At 41.9% G+C, this 23,864-nt stretch overlaps 1 protein-coding gene across 1 annotated transcript in view; it reads right to left on the bottom strand.

Moving 5' to 3' along the window:
* Positions 1-23,864, bottom strand: part of NEK10 (NIMA related kinase 10) — a 1,556,164-nt gene that overhangs the window by 1,167,663 nt on the left and 364,637 nt on the right. The window contains exon 10 of the mRNA XM_053715742.1: positions 17,177-17,401. Within this exon, the coding sequence (XP_053571717.1) occupies positions 17,177-17,401 (225 nt within the window). The remainder of the gene's footprint in view (positions 1-17,176; positions 17,402-23,864) is intronic.

Genomic DNA, 23,864 nt, shown 5'->3' on the forward strand with positions numbered 1-23,864 from the left:
GACTGGATATCATTTATCTCATCTGCTGAATTTGCTTATAACAATCTAATGAATTCCTCGACAAAACTCACACCATTCTTTGCTAACTACGGTTATCATCCCACCTTCACTTCACTTTCTGCTACTCCTTCTGATTCACCCTTGGTAGATGAGTTCATTAACTCTTTGAGGGACAACTTCAATTTTATTAAGGAAAACATCCAAAAAGCCCAGAATTCACAAAAGCATCATTACGACTTAAGACACAGGGAAGCACCTCAATACAAAACCGGAGACCAAGTCTGGTTATCAACCAGAAACTTGAGGATACAAGTGCCCAGTAGGAAGTTAACCCAAAAATATTGCGGTCCCTTCACTATTCTGAAAGTAATCAATCCAAATGCAGTTACTTTGGACCTACCACCTTCCATGAAAATACATGCTACCTTCCATGTTTCCCTCCTCAAGCCATACTTTCCAACCAGATTAAAATCATCTCTTACACCCTCAACTATTCAACTCCAGGATTCCGATGTTTATGAAGTTGATCAGATATTGGATTCAAGATTTTCCAAAGGGGAACTACAATACCTGGTGAGATGGAAAAACTTCTCCCAGGACGACGATACTTGGGAACCATCAAGTAATATATATGCCCCCAGACTGGTATCTAGGTTCCATCAAAAATACCCTGATTCTCCTCGGCCTCAAGCTGAGGATCAGCTTGTTTAACGGGGGGATCATGTCAGGGATCAGGTTGTTTCTACTCTTAATTGGATCACCAATCATATTCTGACAACGCCTATATAACACCTGAATACCTAACTAACCTTGCTTAGTATTTTGTTTCTCCTTGCCAGTGCAACACTGAGCCTTTTCCTTGAGACTTCCTAGTTTCACTGGATATTCATTATCTAACTGAACTTTCCTTAACAAAGCTTGTTTGTTTTCCTGTACAGGAGGATTTGTTGCCGAACTACTAAAGAACCTTAACATACATTTATTTCAAAACCTCGCACAGCCTGGAATCTCTAACACAGGACCTATTTGTGGACAGCTTAACTACAAACAAAGGGTAACTAACCGTATCTGCAGTAAGTGTACTTTTTATCCTGGAAACTTGTCAGCTCTCCGGTTATCTCTCCCCTGCTCTCTCACAGCGTTCAACCGCTGACGTCACTCTGACAGCCTGCTACACCTCTCGCTGTTCAGACAGGAAGTTTCTGGATTGCTGCCAGTTTTCGTACAGACACCGGAGTTTCACTGCCACATAACAAGACACTGTGAGTACTTTGCGAAATTTTCTATTAAACTGTCAGCTGTGTTCTCCATCTGAAAATTACATTACAAGAGTTCTTTGAGTCATTTTGATTATTTGAAACGCTGCTTCAAACTTGTGATCTGTTTGGATTAATCAAGTGAACTGTCATTTCCTGTGTATCTCAGCTGCTAATTTCTAAGAAGTATACCAATTCCTGTTCAAGTCTTTAAAGCATATTAAGGCTATATTGTCTCCTGTTCTTCAATAAGGACAAAAGAGAAATCTGATTAACGTTACCAGTCAGTATATCCTGACTTCTGTATTGAATAATAACTTACACTGTTCTATGTGGATTCACTTTGAAGCTAGTGTTTCCTTTTTTGAATAGTGTTACATTTACCTCTATTCAATTGATAGAGAATTCTAGTTGATCTGCCTATTCATGACAAATGCATCCACTAGTGTCGCCTTGGGATCCCTGGATCTGGACCCGTAGCGAGGAACCTTGAAGTTCTGACGAGATGCCATCAGATCCATGTCTGGAATGCCCCATAATTGAGTTAACAGGGCAAAGACCTCCGGGTGGAGTTCCCACTCCCCCGGGTGGAAAGTCTGACAACTCAAAAAATCTGCCTCCCAGTTGTCTACTCCTGGGATGTGAATTGCAGATAGATGGCAGGAGTGATTCTCCACCCATTTGATGATCTTGGAAACCTCTTTCATCGCCAAGGAACTCTTTGTTCCCCCCTGATGATTGATGTAAGCTACAGTCGTCATGTTGTCCGACTGAAATCTTATGAATCCAGCCTTCGCTAGTTGAGGCCAAGCCTGGAGCGCATTGAATATCGCTCTCAGTTCCAGGATGTTTATCGGGAGAAGAGACTCTTCCCGAGACCATAGACCCTGAGCTTTCAGGGAGTCCCAGACCGCACCCCAGCCTAATAGACTGGCATCGGTCGTGACAATGACCCACTCTGGTCTGCAGAAACTCATTCCCTGGGACAGGTGATCCTGAGTCAACCACCAACGGAGTGAGTCTCTGGTTATCTGGTCTACTTGAATCTGGGGAGACAAGTCTGCATAATCCCCATTCCACTGTCTGAGCATGCACAGTTGCAATGGTCTTAGATGAATTCGAGCAAAAGGAACCACGTCCATTGCTGCAACCATTAGACCTATTACTTCCATGCATTGAGCTATGGAAGGCTGAGGAATAGATTGAAGAACTTGACAAGTCTTTAGAAGCTTTAATTTTCTGACCTCTGTCAGAAAAATCTTCATTTCTACAGAATCTATTATTGTTTCCAGAAAGGGAACTCTTGTAGACGGGGACAGGGAACTCTTTTCCACGTTCACCTTCCACCCATGAGACCTAAGAAAAGCTAATACAATGTCTGTATGAGCCCTCGATCTGGAAAGGGACGACGCTTGGATTAGGATGTCGTCTAGGTAAGGTGCCAATGGAATGCCCCTTGGTCTTAGAACCGCTAGAAGGGACCCTAGCACCTTTGTGAAAATTCTGGGAGCAGTGGCTAAACCGAACGGAAGAGCCACGAACTGGTAATGTTTGTCCAGAAAGGCTACCTTAGGAACTGATGATGATCTTTGTGGATAGTAATATGTAGGTACGCATCCTTTAAGTCCACAGTAGTCATGTATTGACCCTCCTGGATTGTTGGTAAAATCGTTCAAATGGTTTCCATTTTGAACGATGGAACTCTGAGGAATTTGTTTAGAATTTTTAAATCCAGAATTGATCTGAAAGTTCCCTCTTTTTTGGGAACTACAAACAGGTTTGAGTAAAACCCCTGACCTTGTTCCACTGTTGGAACTGGGTGTATCACTCCCATCTTTAATAGATCTCCTACGCAATGTAAGAATGCCTGTCTCTTTATCTGGTCTGAAGATAAGCGAGACATGTGGAACCTTCCCCTTGGAGGAAGTTCATTGAATTCTAGAAGATAACCCTGAGAGACTATTTCTAGTGCCCAGGGGTCCGGAACATCTCTTGCCCAAGCCTGAGTAAAGAGAGAAAGTATGCCCCCTACTAGAACCGATCCCGGATCGGGGGCTACCCCTTCATGCTGTCTTGGTAGCAGCAGCAGGCTTCTTGGCCTGTTTACCCTTGTTCCAGCCTTGCATTGGTTTCCATGCTGGCTTAGCCTGGGAAGCATTACCCTCTTGTCTAGAGGCTGCAGAGTTAGGAGACGGTCCGTTCCTGAAGTTGCGAAAGGAACGAAAATTAGATTTGTTCTTAGCCTTGAAAGGCCTATCCTGTGGGAGGGCATGGCCCTTTCCCCCAGTGATGTCTGAAATAATCTCCTTCAATTCTGGCCCAAAAAGGGTCTTACCTTTGAAAGGAATATTAAGCAATTTCGTCTTGGATGACACATCCGCCGACCAAGATTTTAGCCAAAGCGCTCTGCGCGCCACAATTGCAAAACCCAAATTTTTCGCCGCTAATTTCGCCAATTGCAAAGCGGCATCTAAAATAAAGGAATTAGCCAACTTTAGTTCGTGAATTCTGTCCATGACTTCCTCATATGGAGTCTCCTTATTGAGCAAATTTTCTAGTTCTTCGAACCAAAAAGACGCCGCCGTTGTGACAGGAATAATGCACAAAATTGGTTGGAGGAGGAAACCTTGCTGAACAAATATCTTTTTAAGCAAACCTTCCAATTTTTTATCCATAGGATCTTTGAAAGCACACCTGTCCTCAATGGGAATAGTCGTGCGTTTGGCCAACGTAGAAACTGCCCCTTCAACCTTAGGAACTGTTTGCCATGCGTCCCTCCTGGGGTCTACAATGGGGAACATTTTCTTAAATATAGGAGGTGGGACAAAGGGTATACCTGGTTTCTCCCACTCCTTACTCACTATGTCCGCCACCCTTTTGGGTATCGGAAAGGCATCAGCGTGCACAGGGACCTCAAGGAATTTGTCCATTTTGCACAATTTTTCTGGAATGACCAAAGAGTCACAATCGTCCAGAGTAGTTAGCACCTCCTTAAGCAGGGCGCGGAGATGTTCTAACTTAAATTTAAACGTCACAATATCAGGTTCTGCCTGTTGAGAAATTTTTCCTGAATCAGAAATTTATCCCTCCGACAGACCCTCCCTCACTGCCAATTCTGACTGGTGTGAGGGAATAACAGATAAATTATCGTCAGTGCACCTTTGCTCGTCCTCTGTATTTAAAACTGAGCAATTTCTTTGAAATGCTGGCATTTTGGATAAAATATTAGCTATAGAATTATCCATTACTGCCATTAATTGTTGCATAGTAACAAGCATTGGCACGCTAGATGTACTAGGTGTCGCCTGCGCGGGCATAACAGGAGTTGACACAGAAGGAGAGGATGGTGAACTATCCCCACTACCTTCATTTGAAGAATCATCTTGGGCAACCTTATTAAATGTGACAGTACTGTCCTTACTTTGTTTGGACGACATGGCACAATTTTCACATACATTTAAAGGGGGGACCACCTTGGCCTCCATGCATACAGAACATGTTCTATCTGAAGGTACAGACATGTTAGACAGGCTTATACAGGCTATTAATGCATGAAAACCGCTTTTAAACAAAACCGTTACTGTCTCTTTAAATGTTAAACAGAGCACACTTTATTTCTGAATGTGTGAAAAACTATGAAGGAAATATCCGATCCTTACCAAATTTGCACCCTAGTGTCTTAATGCTTTGAAAGTATTGCACACCAAATTTCAAGCTTGTAACCCCTTACATTTCCCAGTTTAAACCCACTACAGTCACAGCCACAGCCTTTGCTAAGGCTTTACCTTTCCTGGGGGGGTTATTCGCCACAAAAATAAGCCTTCCAGAATCGTTTTTTAAAACCACAGGACCATCTCACATGAAGCTGCATGCACTGCTTCCAGAAGTAACTGCGCAATTAAGGCGCGAAAATGAGGCCTCCTCCCTCTGCATACCAGAGTGAAAGGCCCTTCCTGACTAGGATAGGTGTCTAAACGACTGCCAGGCAAATAAAACACGTTCCCAAAGTGTTTTCACGTTCCAAAACACTCCAAAAGTGATATAAATCTTGTATAAATCAATCGATTTAGCCCACAATAGTGTCAACCAGTATATAGCCCATTAATAAGCCTTCATTCTGTTATGAGTCTAAGAAAATGGCTTACTGATCCCAAAAAGGGAAAATGACAGTCTTCTAGCATTACTATGTCTTGTTAGAAAATGGACTTGTCATACCTTGAGCAGAAAAGTCTGCAAACTGTTCCCCCCAACTGAAGTTCTCTGGGCTCAACAGTCCTGCGTGGGAACAGCGATGGATTTTAGTTACTGCTGCTAAAATCATACACCTCTTTAAACAGAACTCTTCATCACTTTCTGTTGTAGAGTAAATAGTACAAACCGGCACTATTTTAAAATAACAAACTCTTGATAGAAGAATAAAAAACTACAACTAACACCACATACTCTTTACCATCCCCGTGGAGATGCTACTTGTTCAGAGCGGCAAAGAGAATGACTGGGGGGCGGAGCCAGAGGGGGAGCTATATGGGCAGCTTTTGCTGTGCTCTCTTTGCCATTTCCTGTTAGGGAAGAGAATATTCCCACAAGTAAGGATGAAGCCGTGGACCGGACACACCAATGTAGGAGAAAGATGTAGCTTGAATCAAGATATCATACAGGTAAGGAAACACTGCAATAACCTGAGATCTGATCACTGACAATAGGGCACCCAGAACCTTTGTGGAAATTCTTGGAGCTATAGCCAGACCAAATGGTAGAGCAACAAAAGGAAAATGCTTGTCTAGAAAAGCAAACCTCAAAAACTGGTAATGTTACCTGTGGATTGGAACATGAAGATAAGCATCCTTTAAATCTATTGAGGACATAAACTGCTTTTACTAAACAAAATGGAATAGTTTCCATCTTGAAAACAGAATTTATGCTTACCTGATAAATTACTTTCTCCAACGGTGTGTCCGGTCCACGGCGTCATCCTTACTTGTGGGAATATCTCTTCCCCAACAGGAAATGGCAAAGAGTCCCAGCAAAGCTGGCCATATAGTCCCTCCTAGGCTCCGCCCCCCAGTCATTCGACCGACGGACAGGAGGAAAAAAATAGGAGAAACCATATGGTACCGTGGTGACTGTAGTTAGAGAAAATAATTCATCAGACCTGATTAAAAAACCAGGGCGGGCCGTGGACCGGACACACCGTTGGAGAAAGTAATTTATCAGGTAAGCATAAATTCTGTTTTCTCCAAAATTGGTGTGTCCGGTCCACGGCGTCATCCTTACTTGTGGGAACCAATACCAAAGCTTTAGGAGACGGATGAAGGGAGGGAGCAAATCAGGTCACCTAAACGGAAGGCACCACGGCTTGCAAAACCTCTCTCCCAAAAATAGCCTCCGAAGAAGCAAAAGTATCAAATTTGTAAAATTTGGCAAAAGTGTGCAGTGAAGACCAAGTCGCTGCCTTACATATCTGATCAACAGAAGCCTCGTTCTTGAAGGCCCATGTGGAAGCCACAGCCCTAGTGGAGTGAGCTGTGATTCTTTCAGGAGGCTGCCGTCCGGCAGTCTCGTAAGCCAATCGGATGATGCTTTTAAGCCAAAAAGAAATAGAGGTAGAAGTCGCTTTTTGACCTCTCCTTTTACCAGAGTAGACGACAAACAGAGAAGATGTTTGTCTGAAATCTTTTGTAGCTTCTAAATAGAATTTTAGAGCACGGACTACGTCCAAATTGTGTAACAAACGTTCCTTCTTTTAAACTGGAATCGGACACAAAAAAGGTACAACTATCTCCTGGTTAATATTTTTGTTAGAAACAACCTTTGGAAGAAAACCAGGCTTAGTACGCAAAACCACCTTATCTGCATGGAACACCAGATAGGGCGGAGCACATTGCAGAGCAGATAACTCTGAAACTCTTCTAGCAGAAGAAATAGCAACCAAAAACAAAACTTTCCAAGATAACAACTTAATATCTATGGAATGTAGAGGTTCAAACGGAACCCCTTGAAGAACTGAAAGAACTAAATTTAAACTCCAGGGAGGCGTCAAAGGTCTGTAAACAGGCTTGATCCTAACCAGAGCCTGAACAAATGCTTGAACATCTGGCATAGGTGCCAGTCGTTTGTGTAGTAAGACAGATAAAGCAGAAATCTGTCCCTTTAGAGAACTCGCAGATAATCCTTTATCCAAACCTTCTTGTAGAAAGGAAAGAATCTTAGGAATTTTAATCTTATTCCAAGGTAATCCCTTGGATTCACACCAGCAGATATATCTTTTCCATATCTTATGGTAAATCTTTCTAGTTACCGGTTTTCTGGCCTGAACCAGAGTATCAATCACAGAATCTGAAAACCCACGCTTTGATAGAATCAAGCGTTCAATCTCCAAGCCGTCAGCTGGAGGGAGACCAGATTTAAATGTTCGAATGGACCCTGAACAAGAAGGTCCTGTCTCAAAGGTAGCTTCCATGGTGGAACCGATGACATATTCACCAGGTCTGCATACCAAGTCCTGCGTGGCCACGCAGGGGCTATCAAGATCACCGAGGCCCTCTCCTGTTTGATCCTGGCTACCAGCCTGGGAATGAGAGGAAACGGTGGAAACACATAAGCTAGGTTGAAGGTCCAAGGCGCTACTAGTGCATCCACTAGAGTCGCCTTGGGATCCCTGGATCTGGACCCGTAGCAAGGAACTTTGAAGTTCTGACGAGACGCCATCAGATCCATGTCTGGAATGCCCCATAGTTGCGTCAACTGGGCAAAGATCTCCGGGTGGAGTTCCCACTCCCCCGGATGGAATGTCTGACGACTCAAATAATCCGCTTCCCAGTTTTCCACACCTGGAATGTGGATCGCATATAGGTGGCAGGAGTGATTCTCCGCCCATTGTATTATTTTGGTCACTTCTTTCATCGCCAGGGAACTCCTTGTTCCCCCCTGATGATTGAGATACGCAACAGTCGTCATGTTGTCTGATTGGAATCTTATGAATCTGGCCTTTGCTAGCTGAGGCCAAGCCTTGAGAGCATTGAATATCGCTCTTAGTTCCAGAATGTTTATCGGGAGAAGAGACTCTTCCCGAGACCACAGTCCCTGAGCTTTCAGGGATTCCCAGACCGCGCCCCAGCCCACTAGGCTGGCGTCGGTCGTGACGATGAAACACTCTGGACTGCGGAAGCTCATTCCCTGGGATAGGTGATCCTGGGTTAGCCACCAACGGAGTGAGTCTCTGGTCTTCTGATCTACTTGAATCACTGGAGACAAGTCTGTATAATCCCCATTCCACTGTTTCAGCATGCACAGTTGTAATGGTCTTAGATGAATTCGCGCAAAAGGAACTATGTCCATTGCCGCAACCATCAACCCTACTACTTCCATGCACTGAGCTATGGAAGGACGTGTACAGAATGAAGAACTTGACAAGCCCTTAGAAGTTTTGACTTTCTGACATCTGTCAGAAAGATCTTCATTTCTAAGGAATCTATTATTGTTCCCAAGAAGGGAACTCTGGTTGACAGAGACAGAGAACTTTTTTCTATGTTCACCTTCCATCCGTGAGATCTGAGAAAGGCCAGAACGATGTCTGTATGAGCCTTTGATTTTGAAAGGGATGACGCTTGTATTAGAATGTCATCCAAGTATGGTACTACAGCAATGCCCCTCAGTCTTAGAACCGCTAGAAGGGACCCGAGTACCTTTGTGAAAATCCTTGGAGCAGTGGCTCTTCCGAATGGGAGGGCCACAAACTGGTAATGTTTGTCCAGAAAGGCGAACCTTAGGAACTGATGATGTTCTTTGTGGATAGGAATATGTAGGTACGCATCCTTTAGATCCACGGTAGTCATAAATTGACCTTCCTGGATAGTGGGTAGAATCGTTCGAATGGTTTCCATTTTGAACGATGGTACCCTGAGAAATTTGTTTAGGATCTTTAAATCCAGAATTAGTCTGAAGGTTCCCTCTTTTTTGGGAACTACGAACAGATTTGAGTAAAATCCCATTCCTTGTTCCGTCATTGGAACGGGGTGTATCACTCCCATCTTTAACAGGTCTTCTACACAATGTAAGAACGCCTGTCTCTTTATTTGGTTTGAGGATAAGTGAGACATGTGGAACCTTCCCCTTGGGGGTAATTCCTTGAATTCCAGAAGATAACCCTGAGAAACTATTTCTAGCGTCCAGGGATCCTGAACATCTCTTGCCCAAGCCTGAGCAAAGAGAGAGAGTCTGCCCCCCACTAGATCCGGTCCCGGATCGGGGGCTACTCCTTCATGCTGTTTTGTTAGCAGCGGCAGGCATCTTGGCCTGCTTACCCTTGTTCCAGCCTTGCATCGGTTTCCAGGCTGGTTTGGACTGTGAGGTATTACCCTCTTGCTTAGAGGATGCAGAATTAGAGCCCGGTCCGTTCCTGAAATTACGAAAGGAACGGAAATTAGACTTATTCTTGGCCTTGAAAGGCCTATCTTGTGGGAGGGCATGACCCTTTCCCCCAGTGATGTCTGAGATAATCTCTTTCAATTCTGGTCCAAAGAGAGTTTTACCCTTGAAGGGGATGTTAAGCAATTTTGTCTTGGATGATACATCCGCTGACCAAGACTTTAGCCAAAGCGCTCTGCGCGCCACAATTGCAAACCCTGAATTTTTCGCCGCTAATCTAGCTAATTGCAAAGCAGCATCTAAAATAAAAGAGTTAGCCAACTTAAGTGCGTGAACTCTGTCCATAACCTCCTCATATGGAGTCTCTCTACTGAGCGAATTTTCTAGTTCCTCGAACCAGAACCACGCTGCTGTAGTGACAGGAACAATGCACGAAATGGGTTGTAGAAGGTAACCTTGCTGTACAAAAATCTTTTTAAGCAAACCTTCCAATTTTTTATCCATAGGATCTGTGAAAGCACAACTATCATCGATAGGAATAGTAGTGCGCTTGTTTAGAGTAGAAACTGCCCCCTCGACCTTAGGGACTGTCTGCCACAAGTCCTTTCTGGGGTCGACCATAGGAAATAATTTCTTAAATATAGGAGGGGGAACAAAAGGTATGCCGGGCTTCTCCCACTCCTTATTCACTATGTCCGCCACCCGCTTGGGTATAGGAAAAGCGTCGGGGTGCACCGGAACCTCTAGGAACTTGTCCATCTTGCATAATTTTTCTGGAATGACCAAGTTGTCACAATCATCCAGAGTAGATAACACCTCCTTAAGCAGTGCGCGGAGATGTTCTAACTTAAATTTGAATGTCACAACATCAGGTTCAGCCTGTTGGGAAATTTTTCCTGAATCTGAAATTTCCCCATCTGACAAAACCTCCCTCATGGCCCCTTCAGATTGGTGTGAGGGTATGACAGAACAATTATCATCAGCGCCCTCCTGCTCTTCAGTGTTTAAAACAGAGCAATCGTGCTTTCTCTGATATGCAGGCATTTTGGATAAAATATTTGCTATGGAGTAATCCATTACAGCCGTCAATTGTTGCATGGTAATAAGCATTGGCGCGCTAGAAGTACTAGGGGCCTCCTGCGTGGGCAAAACTGGCGTAGACACAGAAGGAGATGATGTAGAACCATGTCTACTCCCTTCATCTGAGGAATTATCTTGGGCAATTTCATTATCTGTGGCAGTACTGTCCTTACTTTGTTTGGACGCTATGGCACAATTATCACACAATTTTGAAGGGGGAGACACATTGGCTTTCATACATATAGAACATAGCTTATCTGAAGGCACAGACATGTTAAACAGGCTTAAACTTGTCAATAAAGCACAAAAACCATTTTAAAACAAAACCGTTACTGTCTCTTTAAATTTTAAACAGAGCACACTTTATTACTGAATATGTGAAAAAATATGAAGGAATTGTTCAAATTTTCACCACAGTGTCTTAAAGCATTAAAAGTATTGCACACCAATTTTCAGAGCTTCAACAATTAAAATAACGAAACCGGAGCCGGTTACAGATTTAACCCCTATACAGTCCCAGCTACAGCCTTTGCTGTGACTTTACCAAGCCCAGAGGGGAATACGATACCAAATGACGCCTTTTAGGAACTTTTTCAACTACTTTCAGGTCCTCACACATGCATCTGCATGTCTTGCTCTCAAAAACAACTGCGCAGTAATGGCGCGAAAATGAGGCTCAGCCTACAACTGGGAAGGCCCTTCCTGACTGGAAAAGGTGTCTAACATAGTGCCTGACGTTAAAAAACGTTCCCCAAGTTTATAAGTGTGAATTATCAGCATAAACATGTATAAAATGTCCAAATAAAGCAATCGATTTAGCCCATAAAAGTGTCTACCAGTTTTATAGCCCATATTAAGCCCTTTATTCTGTTTGAGACTAAGAAAATGGCTTACCGGTCCCCATGAGGGGAAATGACAGCCTTCCAGCATTACACAGTCTTGTTAGAAATATGGCTAGTCATACCTTAAGCAGAAAAGTCTGCTGTTTCCCCCAACTGAAGTTACTTCATCTCAACAGTCCTATGTGGAAACAGCAATCGATTTTAGTTACTGTCTGCTAAAATCATCTTCCTCTCACAAACAGAATTCTTCATCCTTTTTCTGGGAGGCCTTGTTTTGAATCGTATTTAATAACCCCTGGGAAACTATATTCAGAACCCAGGGATCTTGAACAGACAGAAACAAAGCTTCATAATAAAGGCATAACCTGCTCTCTGCCAAAGCTGCTGGATCAGCTGCTTCTTCATGCAGACTTGGAAGTAAGAGTGGATTTTTTGGCTTGCTTGTGCCTGTTCCAATTAGCACACGACCTCCAGACTGGGCAAAAGGTGCTTTGTTTATGAGAGGAATTAACTTTCTGTTCCTTGATCTGATAAAAGGAATGAAAATTATTAGAATCTTTAGATTTCCACTTGGACTTCTTGTTTTGAGGAAGAAAAGCCCCATTTAGCTCCAGTAACTGCAGAAATGATAGAATTCAGATCAGAACCAAACAGTTTCTTTCCCTGAAAAAAATGATACAAAAATCTGGATTTAGAAATCATATCAACAGACCAGGGGGCCTATTTATCAAGCCGTCAACCGCAAATACGCTGGAATTCCGCAGCGTAATTGTGGAGAGCTTGATTTGCCTTATTTATCAAAGGCTACAGACCGGCAAAAGAAGAATTTTGTGACGTAACATACGATCCGCCGGTCTCAGTCCGACACAGATAATTATGTCACTACAGATGTTCTGAATGCAAATTCGGCACTATCTGACTACTTTGGCTAGTTATCAAAAATCTATCAGATACGCTCACCACTATTCCAGCCCAGCGTACCTGGTTTTCAATCCGCCGCCCTGTAGGCGGCGGATGCCATAGGAATCAATGAGAGTCTGAAAGCAGCGAAAGCTTATGTTCGCTGCTGCCCCATATCCCATTGATTTCTATGGTAAAATAAAAGTAACGTTTACACCTAACACCCTAACATACACCCGAGTCTAAACACCCCTAATCTGCCGCCCCTACACCGCCGCCACCTACATTATACTTATTAACCCCTAATCTGCCACCCGACACCTAAATAAAAGTTATTAACCCCTAATTTGCCGCTCCCGCCACCGCCGCCACCTACATAAAGTTATTAACCCCTATCCCGCCGCTCCCAGAGCCCACAACAACTAAATAAAGTTATTAACCCCTAAACCCCTGGCCTCCCACATCACTAGCACTTACTAAACCCATTAACCCCTAAACCACCAGCCTCCCACATCGCCATAAACTAAATTAAACTATTAACCCCTAAACCTAACAACCCGCTAACCTTACATTAAATATTAACTCATCCCTATCTTATAATAAATTTAATCTTACCTTTAGATTTAAATTAAACTATATTAAACTATTAATCTACCCCAACTGTTATACTAAAATTATATTAAACTATTAATTAATCTACCCTAACTGTTATACTAAAATTATATTAAACTATATTAAACTAATTAATTTAATCTACCCTAACTATTAGACTAAAATTACAATAAACTATATTAAATTAATAATTAACCTACCCTAACTTTTAAACTAAAATTACATTAAACTACAAATTAAATTAACTATATTATATATTTAAACACCTAACCCTACTCAAATAATTTAAATCTACACTAAAAAATTACAAAGTTACAAAAAACTAACAACTAAGTTTCAAAAAATAACAAACACTAATGTTACACAAAAAACTAAACACTAAGTTACAAAAAATAAAAAATAAATTATAACAAATTTTAACTAATTACACCTAATCTAAGGGCCCTATGAAAATAAAAAGCCCCCCCCCCCCCCAAAATAAAAAACCCTAACCTACAATAAACTACAAATAGCCCTTAAAAGGGCCTTTTGCAGGGCATTGCTCAAAAGTAATCAGCTCTTTTACCTGTAAATAAAAAATACAAACAACCCCCCAACAGTAAAACCCACCACCCACACAACCAACCCCCCAAATAAAACCCTAATCTAAAAAAACCTAAGCTCCCCATTGCCCTGAAAAGGGCATTTGGATGGGCATTGCCCTTAAAAGAGCATTTAGCTCTATTGCAGCCCAAACCCTAATCCTAACACTAACCCCAGAAGATTCACTTACAGTTTTGAAGATCCGACATCCATCCTCCAAGAAGCCGGCAGAAGTCCTCAACGAATCGGCCAAAGTCTTCATCCAAGCCCGCAGAAATCTTCATCCAGACGGCATCTTCTATCTTTATCTATCCTGCGCGGAGCGGCTCCATCTTCAAGACATCCTACGCGGAGCAGCCTCTTCTTTCCGACGATTACCGATGAATGAAGGTTCCTTTAAATGAGCTTTAATTGAGCTTTCATCCTATTGGCTGATCCAATCAGCCAATAGGATTGAGCTTGCATTCTATTGGCTGATTGGATCAGCCAATAGGATGAAAGTTCAATCATATTGGCTGATTGCAACAGCCAATAGGATTTTTTCAACCTTAATTCCGATTGGCTGATAGAATTCTATCAGCCAATCAGAATCTAAGGGACGCCATCTTGGATGATGTCATTTAAAGGAACCTTCATTCGTTGGTAGTCGTCAGAAAGAAGAGGATGCTCCGCTTCGGATGTCTTGAAGATGGAGCCGCTCCGGCCGGATGGATGAAGATAGAAGATGTCGTCTGGATGAAGACTTCTGCAGGCTTGGATGATGACTTCGGCCGCTTCGTTGAGGACTTTTCCCAGCTTCTTGGAGGATGGATGTCGGATCTTCAAAACTGTAAGTAAATCTTCTAGGGTTAGTGTTAGGATTTTTTAAGGGTTTATTGGGTGAGTTTTATTTTTAGATTAGGACTTGGGCTGCAATAGAGCTAAATACCCTTTTAAGGGCAATGCCCATCCAAATGCCCTTTTCAGGGCATTGGGGAGCTTAGGTTCTTTAGTTAGGTTTTTATTTGGGGGGTTGGTTGTGTGGGTGGTGGGTTTTACTGTTGGGGGGTATTTGTAATTTTTTTTTTACAGGTAAAAGAGCTGATTACTTTGGGGCAATGCCCCGCAAAAGGCCCTTTTAAGCGCTATTTGTAGTTTATTGTAGGCTGTGGTTTTTTTATTTTTTTATTTTTTTTCATAGGGCCCTTAGATTAGGTGTAATTAGTTTAAAGCTTTGATAATTTCTTTTTTATTTTTTGTAACTTAGTGTTTGTTATTTTCTGCAAACACTAATATAGGGGTTAATAACTTTATGTAGGTGGCGGTGGTGTAGGGGGCAGCAGATTAGGGGTTAATAAGTATAATGTAGGTGGCGGTGGGCTCCGGGAGCGGAGGAATAGGGGTGAATAAGTTTATTAGAGTGGTAGTGGGCTCCGTGAGCGGCGGTTTAGGGGTTAATAACTTTATTTAGTTGCAGCGGGGTCCGGGAGCGGCGGTATAGGGGTTGAAGAGTTTAGTATAGTGCGGGTGTTTAGTGACAGTATACAAATAAAGCTGTGAAAAAGACGAAGAGCAGCGAGATCGATGACTGTTAGCTAACAACAGTCCGCTGCTCATCGCCCTGTACTTGGTGCGCGGCTTTTTGGTAACTATGGAGAGTGTATTCAGGTCCGCGGCCACAATGATAAGCGATGTCAGGCGAGCATATTGGTGCCGGCGAATGCAGCACAGTTGACGGCTTGATAAGTAGGCCTCCAGGTCTTAAACCATTAAGCTATTCCAGAAAGGGCTGCCAAGGAAATGCCTTTTGACATTATTTTTAATTATATGAAATACATCATCACAAATAAAGGAATGAGCACTCTTAAGTAAACCCAAAAGATTTTCACTGGCAGAATCATTACAACACTGTTCTGAAAGACTAATCAACCAGTAAGAAGAAGCAGCAGCTACATCAGCAATAGAGATAGCAGACCTAAACAAATACCCTGCTTGCACGAAGCGCACTAAACCAAACTGAAAAATAATGCAGGGAACAAGTAAATCCACATCCGAAGTCAGATATATCTATCTGACAAACACAGTACTCGGAGGGGAAAACAGGCCTCAAATAGACTGAAAACCCCTCTCTCTGTAGAATCAAATCCACATCTTCATTTTTCAACCACCTCGAGTGGAGGCAAAAAGACAAGACAAGGTACCTGTGAGGTGATAGGGGTTTTATAGAGCTGAAAATTTTTAAGATGTATGGGTAGCTCACTTTAAAATTGTATATGTAAATATGTATATAATTTTGAACAGGTGCTACCTAGAAAAATAAATATAAACACCAAAAAAAAGAAAGTAGATACTTCAAAATAAGAAGTTTCTAAAAGTCTAGCAATAAATAGCACAACTGTACATAAATGAAAGCAAGGAGAAAACAATATGCCAAAAATACAAAACACACTTTAATATGCTAAAAATCACACTCATACAAGGGATCCCTTTAATATCACACAAATAAGGTCGGCTTAAGATAGTCTGGTGCACCAAGGAGAGGAATATGATGAAATTAACTGATCCAATTTGAAATGTTATTCACTTGTATATCGGTAATCCAAAGTTAATAAGGCAAGCAATGTATGGTGAATAAATCCAAAAGGTGCCACAAAGCCAGGTGAACCAGGCATCATCCCCACACAGAAGTATGAAACAAACACATAAGCATGGAAAGGAGGAGCCATATACCTACGTGTATCAAGTGTGACCACTGTTGAAGCGTCCTCCAACGAAAACAGTCAACAAGCTTTACCTGTATCTTTTACGCGAACGCTCCACCTAACTTCACTGCTACCTGAACGTGCTGTCTTCCGGGGTGATCCTGGGCATGGTTTTATAGTGCTCTTGGGGTTTGGGAATCTTTGCCTCATCCTAATGGTAGGGAAGACTAATTCTCTTGAGTAAGGGATTATGGACTCTCACCCCCTGTATGAAAGAAATACATATCTATACCTATATATCTATAGCAATAGATATACAGGTATAGGTATATATAGATATATATGATTAAATATGTATTTGCAATAATAAGTACATTGTCCTGTATGTGAAGAACATTAGAATGTGACATTTTCAGAACTCCTGTAGGGTTAGCATGCGAGAATAGGTGTTTTTTTATTTTATTTTCAGTTTGCCCACTCCACTGGCGTTTATGGAAGACAATGTTAACATGCTCGCAATATTTTTTTGTGTGCGTCCGTTTTAGGCACCCACGCAAACTTTTTACTTTCAACTTGTAATACATTTGCAAACCGAAGCGCGCAAAAAGCCTCCGTCTAGCATAGTTTATGCTTGAGCAGGAGCAATAAATAGCCCTTTATTCATAATCTAGCACTTACATTGTATCAGTCTATCCAAATGTGAATGCCCACAGGTTTTCAGCCATTCTAAGGCAAATTAACATTTATTATAGCTCCAAATAAATATGTATAAACAATATCAGTATAATACTTATAGAATTAAATTAATGTTGAAATGCACCACAATTCTAACAATGGATTATTTATTGAAACATACCCTTTCAAAGTATGAAGAAGTAGTTTGATTCCTCCCCATATTCGAATTTCCACACTTACTTCAGGGTCTTCGCAAATTTGAACCAAAATCCAGACAACACTCCAAAGTAATTTTAGATGATCAGAATGAAGTAAACTTAGAAGAGTGGGTACCCCATCATAAATCTTTACCTGCTCTCTTACATCAGACTCTGAACAAAGAAGGCGAAGGAGCTCTGCTGCAAGCCTATAAAGGAAGCAACAGCAGCTTTTTTTATGTTCTTCAACTTTAGCTATTGCTAAATAAAAAAAACCCCACAATAAATATATACGGAGAAAGAAATAGTTTTTATCTATGTATCTATCTCCTTTGTAATATATTCTACTTTCTTTTGTTTAGTCTCAATGCAGACCTATACATATATTTAAATTAGGCAAATGAGAAAAAATAAATACATTAAAATATACAGTATATATCTTAAGAAGAAGAAAATTCAGGGGGCGAAGCAGACTCTTGAAGCTTATGCTCTTAGGCCTAGATTTAGAGTTTGGCGTTAGCCGTGAAAACCAGCGTTAGAGGCTCCTAACGCTGGTTTTAGGCTACCGCCGGTATTTGGAGTCACTCAAAATAGGGTCTAACGCTCACTTTCCAGCCGCGACTTTTCCATACCGCAGATCCCCTTACGTAAATTGCGTATCCTATCTTTTCAATGGGATTTTTCTAACTCCGGTATTTAGAGTCGTTTCTGAAGTGAGCGTTAGACATCTAACGACAAAACTCCAGCCGCAGGAAAAAAGTCAGTAGTTAAGAGCTTTCTGGGCTAACGCCGGTTTATAAGGCTCTTAACTACTGTACTCTAAAGTACACTAACACCCATAAACTACCTATGTACCCCTAAACCGAGGTCCCCCCACATCGCCGACACTCGAATAAATTTTTTTAACCCCTAATCTGCCGACCGCCACCTACGTTATCCTTATGTACCCCTAATCCGCTGCTCCTAACACAGCCGACCCCTGTATTATATTTATTAACCCCTAATCTGCCCCCCTCAATGTCGCCTCCATCTGCCTACACTTATTAACCCCTAATCTGCTGACCGCAAAGCGCCGCCACCTACGTTATCCTTATGTACCCCTAATCTGCTGCCCCTAACACCACCGACCCCTATATTATATTTATTAACCCCTAATCTGCCCCCCACAACGTCGCCTCCACCTGCCTACACTTATTAACCCCTAATCTGCCGACTGGACCTGAGCGCTACTATAATAAAGTTATTAACCCCTAATCCGCCTCACTAACCCTATCATAAATAGCATTAACCCCTAATCTGCCCTCCCTAACATCGCAATTAAATAAACTAGCTAAAGTACAAAAAATAAAAAAGAACTAAGTTACAAAAAATAAAAAAATATTTACAAACATAAGAAAAATATTACAACAATTTTAAACTAATTACACCTACTCTAAGCCCCCTAATAAAATAACAAAGCCCCCCAAAATAAAAAAATGCCCTACCCTATTCTAAATTACTAAAGTTCAAAGCTCTTTTACCTTACCAGCCCTGAACAGGGCCCTTTGCGGGGCATGCCCCAAGAAATTCAGCTCTTTTGCCTGTAAAAAAAAACATACAATACCCCCCCCCCAACATTACAACCCACCACCCACATACCCCTAATCTAACCCAAACCCCCCTTAAATAAACCTAACACTAAGCCCCTGAAGATCATCCTACCTTGTCTTCACCATACCAGGTTCACCGATCGGTCCAGAAGAGCTCCTCCGATGTCCTGATCCAAGCCCAAGCGGGGGGCTGAAGAGGTCCATGATCCGGCTGAAGTCTTCATCCAAGCTGGCCAGAAGAGGTCTTCCATCCGTTTGAAGTCTTCATCCAAGCGGCATCCATCCGCAGCGAAGCGGCAGCATCCTGAAGACCTCCACCGCGGAACATCCATCCTGGCCGACGACTGAACGACGAATGACGGTTCCTTTAAATGATGTCATCCAAGATGGCGTCCCTCGAATTCCGATTGGCTGATAGGATTCTATCAGCCAATCGGAATTAAGGTAGGAATATTCTGATTGGCTGATGGAATCAGCCAATCAGAATCAAGTTCAATCCGATTGGCTGATCCGATCAGCCAATCAGATTGAGCTCGCATTCTATTGGCTGTTCCGATCAGCCAATAGAATGCAAGCTCAATCTGATTGGCTGATTGGATCAGCCAATCGGATTGAACTTGATTCTGATTGGCTGATTCCATCAGCCAATCAGAATATTCCTACCTTAATTCCGATTGGCTGATAGAATCCTATCAGCCAATCGGAATTCGAGGGACGCCATCTTGGATGACGTCATTTAAAGGAACCATCATTCGTCGTTCAGTTGTCGGCCAGGATGGATGTTCCGCGGTGGAGGTCTTCAGGATGCTGCCGCTTCGCTCCGGATGGATGCCGCTTGGATGAAGACTTCAAATCGGATGGAAGACCTCTTCTGGCCCGCTTGGATGAAGACTTCAGCCGGATCATGGACCTCTTCAGCCCCCCGCTTGGGCTTGGATCAGGATATCGGAGGAGCTCTTCTGGACCGATCGGTGAACCTGGTATGGTGAAGGCAAGGTAGGATGATCTTCAGGGGCTTAGTGTTAGGTTTATTTAAGGGGGGTTTGGGTTAGATTAGGGGTATGTGGGTGGTGGGTTGTAATGTTGGGGGGGTATTGTATGTTTTTTTTTACAGGCAAAAGAGCTGAATTTCTTGGGGCATGTCCCGCAAAGGGCCCTGTTCAGGGCTGGTAAGGTAAAAGAGCTTTGAACTTTAGTTATTTAGAATAGGGTAGGGCATTTTTTTATTTTGGGGGGCTTTGTTATTTTATTAGGGGGCTTAGAGTAGGTGTAATTAGTTTAAAATTGTTGTAATATTTTTCTTATGTTTGTAAATATTTTTTTATTTTTTGTAACTTAGTTCTTTTTTATTTTTTGTACTTTAGCTAGTTTATTTAATTGTATTTATTTGTAGCAATTGTATTTAATTAATTTATTGATAGTCTAGTGTTAGGTTTATTTGTAACTTAGGTTAGGATTTCTTTTACAGGTAAATTTGTAATTATTTTAACTATTTTAGCTATTAAATAGTTCTTAACTATTTAATAGCTATTGTACCTGGTTAAAATAAATACAAAGTTACCTGTAAAATAAATATAAATCCTAAAATAGCTATAATATAATTATAATTTATATTGTAGCTATATTAGGATTTATTTTACAGGTAAGTATTTAGCTTTAAATTGGAATAATTTATTTAATAAGAGTTAATTAATTTCGTTAGATTTAAATTATATTTAATTTAGGGGGGTGTTAGTGTTAGGGTTAGACTTAGCTTTAGGGGTTAATCCATTTATTAGAATAGCGGTGAGCTCCGGTCGGCAAATTAGGGTTTAATAATTGAAGTTAGGTGTTGGCGATGTTAGGGAGGGCAGATTAGGGGTTAATACTATTTATTATAGGGTTAGTGAGGCGGATTAGGGGTTAATAACTTTATTATAGTAGCGCTCAGGTCCGGTCAGCAGATTAGGGGTTAATAAGTGTAGGCAGGTGGAGGCGACGTTGTGGGGGGCAGATTAGGGGTTAATAAATATAATATAGGGGTCGGCGGTGTTAGGGGCAGCAGATTAGGGGTACATAGGGATAATGTAAGTAGCGGCGGTTTACGGAGCGGCAGATTAGGGGTTAATAATAATATGCAGGGGTCAGCGATAGCGGGGGCGGCAGATTAGGGGTTAATAAGTGTAAGGTTAGGGGTGTTTAGACTCGGGGTACATGTTAGAGTGTTAGGTGCAGACGTAGGAAGTGTTTCCCCATAACAAACAATGGGGCTGCGTTAGGAGCTGAACGCGGCTTTTTTGCAGATGTTAGGTTTTTTTCAGCTCAAACAGCCCCATTGTTTCCTATGGGGGAATCGTGCACGAGCACGTTTTTGAGGCTGGCCGCGTCCGTAAGCAACTCTGGTATCGAGAGTTGAAGCTGCGTTAAAAATGCTCTACGCTCCTTTTTTGGAGCCTAACGCAGCCTTTATGTGGACTCTCGATACCAGAGTTATTTTTATGATGCGGCCAGAAAAAAGCCGGCGTTAGTTTTTCGGGTCGTTACCGACAAAACTTCAAATCTAGGCCTTAGTTTGGCAATTCAGATTATTTCATATAAATAAGTAAAGTTAGTGTAATGCAATTTACACAGCTGGAAGAAGTAATATCATATATATTCTTACCAGAGTTCAGGAGCGGATAGATATGATGACAAGCCTGACCTAAGATGCTTGGAATAGCCACATACAACTACTGCTAACTAGGCCTTGGACGGTAATTTTGATAAAATAGCATGTGGCTGGGGCTGCCACACACATTTATCCCCCAGGTGTCTAGCTTATAAAGTACAAAGATACTTTTATGCTTACTTCCAAGATGGAGTCAGGGGTACAGATATTTAAAGAGACCCTTTGCAAACTGCTGGAGGAGAACTTTATTAAGTTGAATCGACTAATAGAGCACTGCTTTGCTAGAATAGGGGAGAAGCAGGAGACAAGCAAGTGCTACACTACACCCAGTAATATGCTGGATGAGGTACCGGTCCCTGATAGTTTGGAGGTGGCAGTCGCAGCAGAGATTACCTCACCCTGTTTGCCTAGTGTTGTTTGTACCCTAAAAGTAGTGGGTCTGCACCAACTAGAGAATGTGGTTCTGGAAAGCTGCAAAGGACTTGCAAGGGATGATACTACTAGCCATGAGGTCTGTGGGATAGCTTTTAAAGCCATCGGCCTATGTAACTGATCATTACAGCATGATTGGTTTGCCTAGAGGAAAGGAAGTAACTTCTCGCAGATTCAAAGCTACAAGAGGATATGATCTTGGATAAGGTTTGCCCTCCTTGCCAGTCTCAGATGCCAGCTTCTCATTTTTTTTTCGGGGGGGCTGACAGCCTACAGGAATATGGTGAACCGGTAGTGCCTCTAAGTAGAAGAGGAATTGGCTAAAACTACAGAGAGATGTTATTTCTTCTAGCGGGAACTCCCTGATCAGCCACAACGCCACAGAGGACTTGGGTATGATAATATATAATAGTTATCTGGGATTAATCTCTTTTTATATTGGAGATCTGCAGACTAAACTTGATTGTAAAACAGAGCACACAAAAGCTGGCATTGGATGACTTTTCAGGCAAGACCATGGACATTGAGAGGCTCAAGCTTCCATTTAGGCTGCTTGAAGGATTTGATGTTTACCTCTGCTAGATCAAGGAGTGATAGCAAGTTAATGATGATCTAGAGATCTGATCTTTATAAACCTACATTAATTGGCAGAAACACAGTTTGTTGTAAACAGTTGTGGTATTTTTACAGATTAATATAACACAATGTGTAATGCTTTAATTTTTCTTGTTATTAAAGGTGGGTACTGCTTATGTATGAATAGTAATAGTTAAAGGGACAGTCTAGTCCAAAATAAACTTTCATGATTCAGAAAGGGCATACAATTTTAAACAATTTTCAAATTTATTTTTATCACCAATTTTGCTTTGTTCTCTTGGCATTCTTGGTTAAAAGCTAAACCTAGGGGGTTCATATGCTAATTTCTAAGCCCTTGAGGGCCACCTCTTATTTCAGGGCATTTTGACAGTTTTTAACCACTAGAGGGTGTTAGTTCATGTTTGTCATATAGATAATACTGTGCTCACGCGCATGGATTTCCTATGAGCCAGCACTGATTGGCTAAAATGCAAGTCTGCCAAAACAACTGAAATAAGGGGGCAGCTTGCAGAGGCTTAGATACAAGATAAACACAGAGGTAAAAAGTGTATTAATATAAGTGTGTTGGTTATGCAAAACTAGGGAATTGGTAATAACAGAATTTATGCTTACCGGATAAATTACTTTCTCCAACGGTGTGTCCGGTCCACGGCGTCATCCATTACTTGTGGGAGTATTCTCTTCCCCAACAGGAAATGGCAAAGAGCACAGCAAAAGCTGTCCATATAGCCCCTCCTCAGGCTCCGCCCCCCAGTCATTCGACCGATGGTTAGGAGAAAAAAAGGAGAAACTATAGGGTGCCGTGGTGACTTTAGTGTATAGAGAAAAAAATTGTTCAAACCTGATTAAAAAACCAGGGCGGGCCGTGGTAAGCATAAATTCTGTTTTCTCCAACATTGGTGTGTCCGGTCCACAGCGTCATCCATTACTTGTGGGAACCAATACCAAAGCTTTAGGACACGGATGAAGGGAGGGAGCAAATCAGGTTACCTAAATGGAAGGCACCACGGCTTGCAAAAACTTTCTCCCAAAAATAGCCTCCGAAGAAGCATAAGTATCAAATTTGTAGAATTTGGCAAAAGTGTGCAGAGAAGACCAAGTCGCTGCCTTACATATCTGATCAACAGAAGCCTCGTTCTTGAAGGCCCATGTGTAAGCCACAGCCCTAGTAGAGTGAGCTGTGATTCGTTCAGGAGGCTGCCGTCCGGCAGTCTCATAGGCCAATCGGATAATGCTTTTCAGCCAGAAAGAAAGAGAGGTAGCAGTAGCTTTTTGTCCTCTCCTCTTACCAGAGTAAACGACAAACAAAGATGAGGTTTGTCTAAAATCCTTTGTTGCTTCTAAATAGAACTTTAAAGCACGGACTACATCTAAATTGTGTAACAAACGTTCCTTCTTTGAAACTGG

Source organism: Bombina bombina, chromosome 5 (assembly GCF_027579735.1).
Source record: "Bombina bombina isolate aBomBom1 chromosome 5, aBomBom1.pri, whole genome shotgun sequence".
Taxonomy (NCBI): domain Eukaryota; kingdom Metazoa; phylum Chordata; class Amphibia; order Anura; family Bombinatoridae; genus Bombina; species Bombina bombina.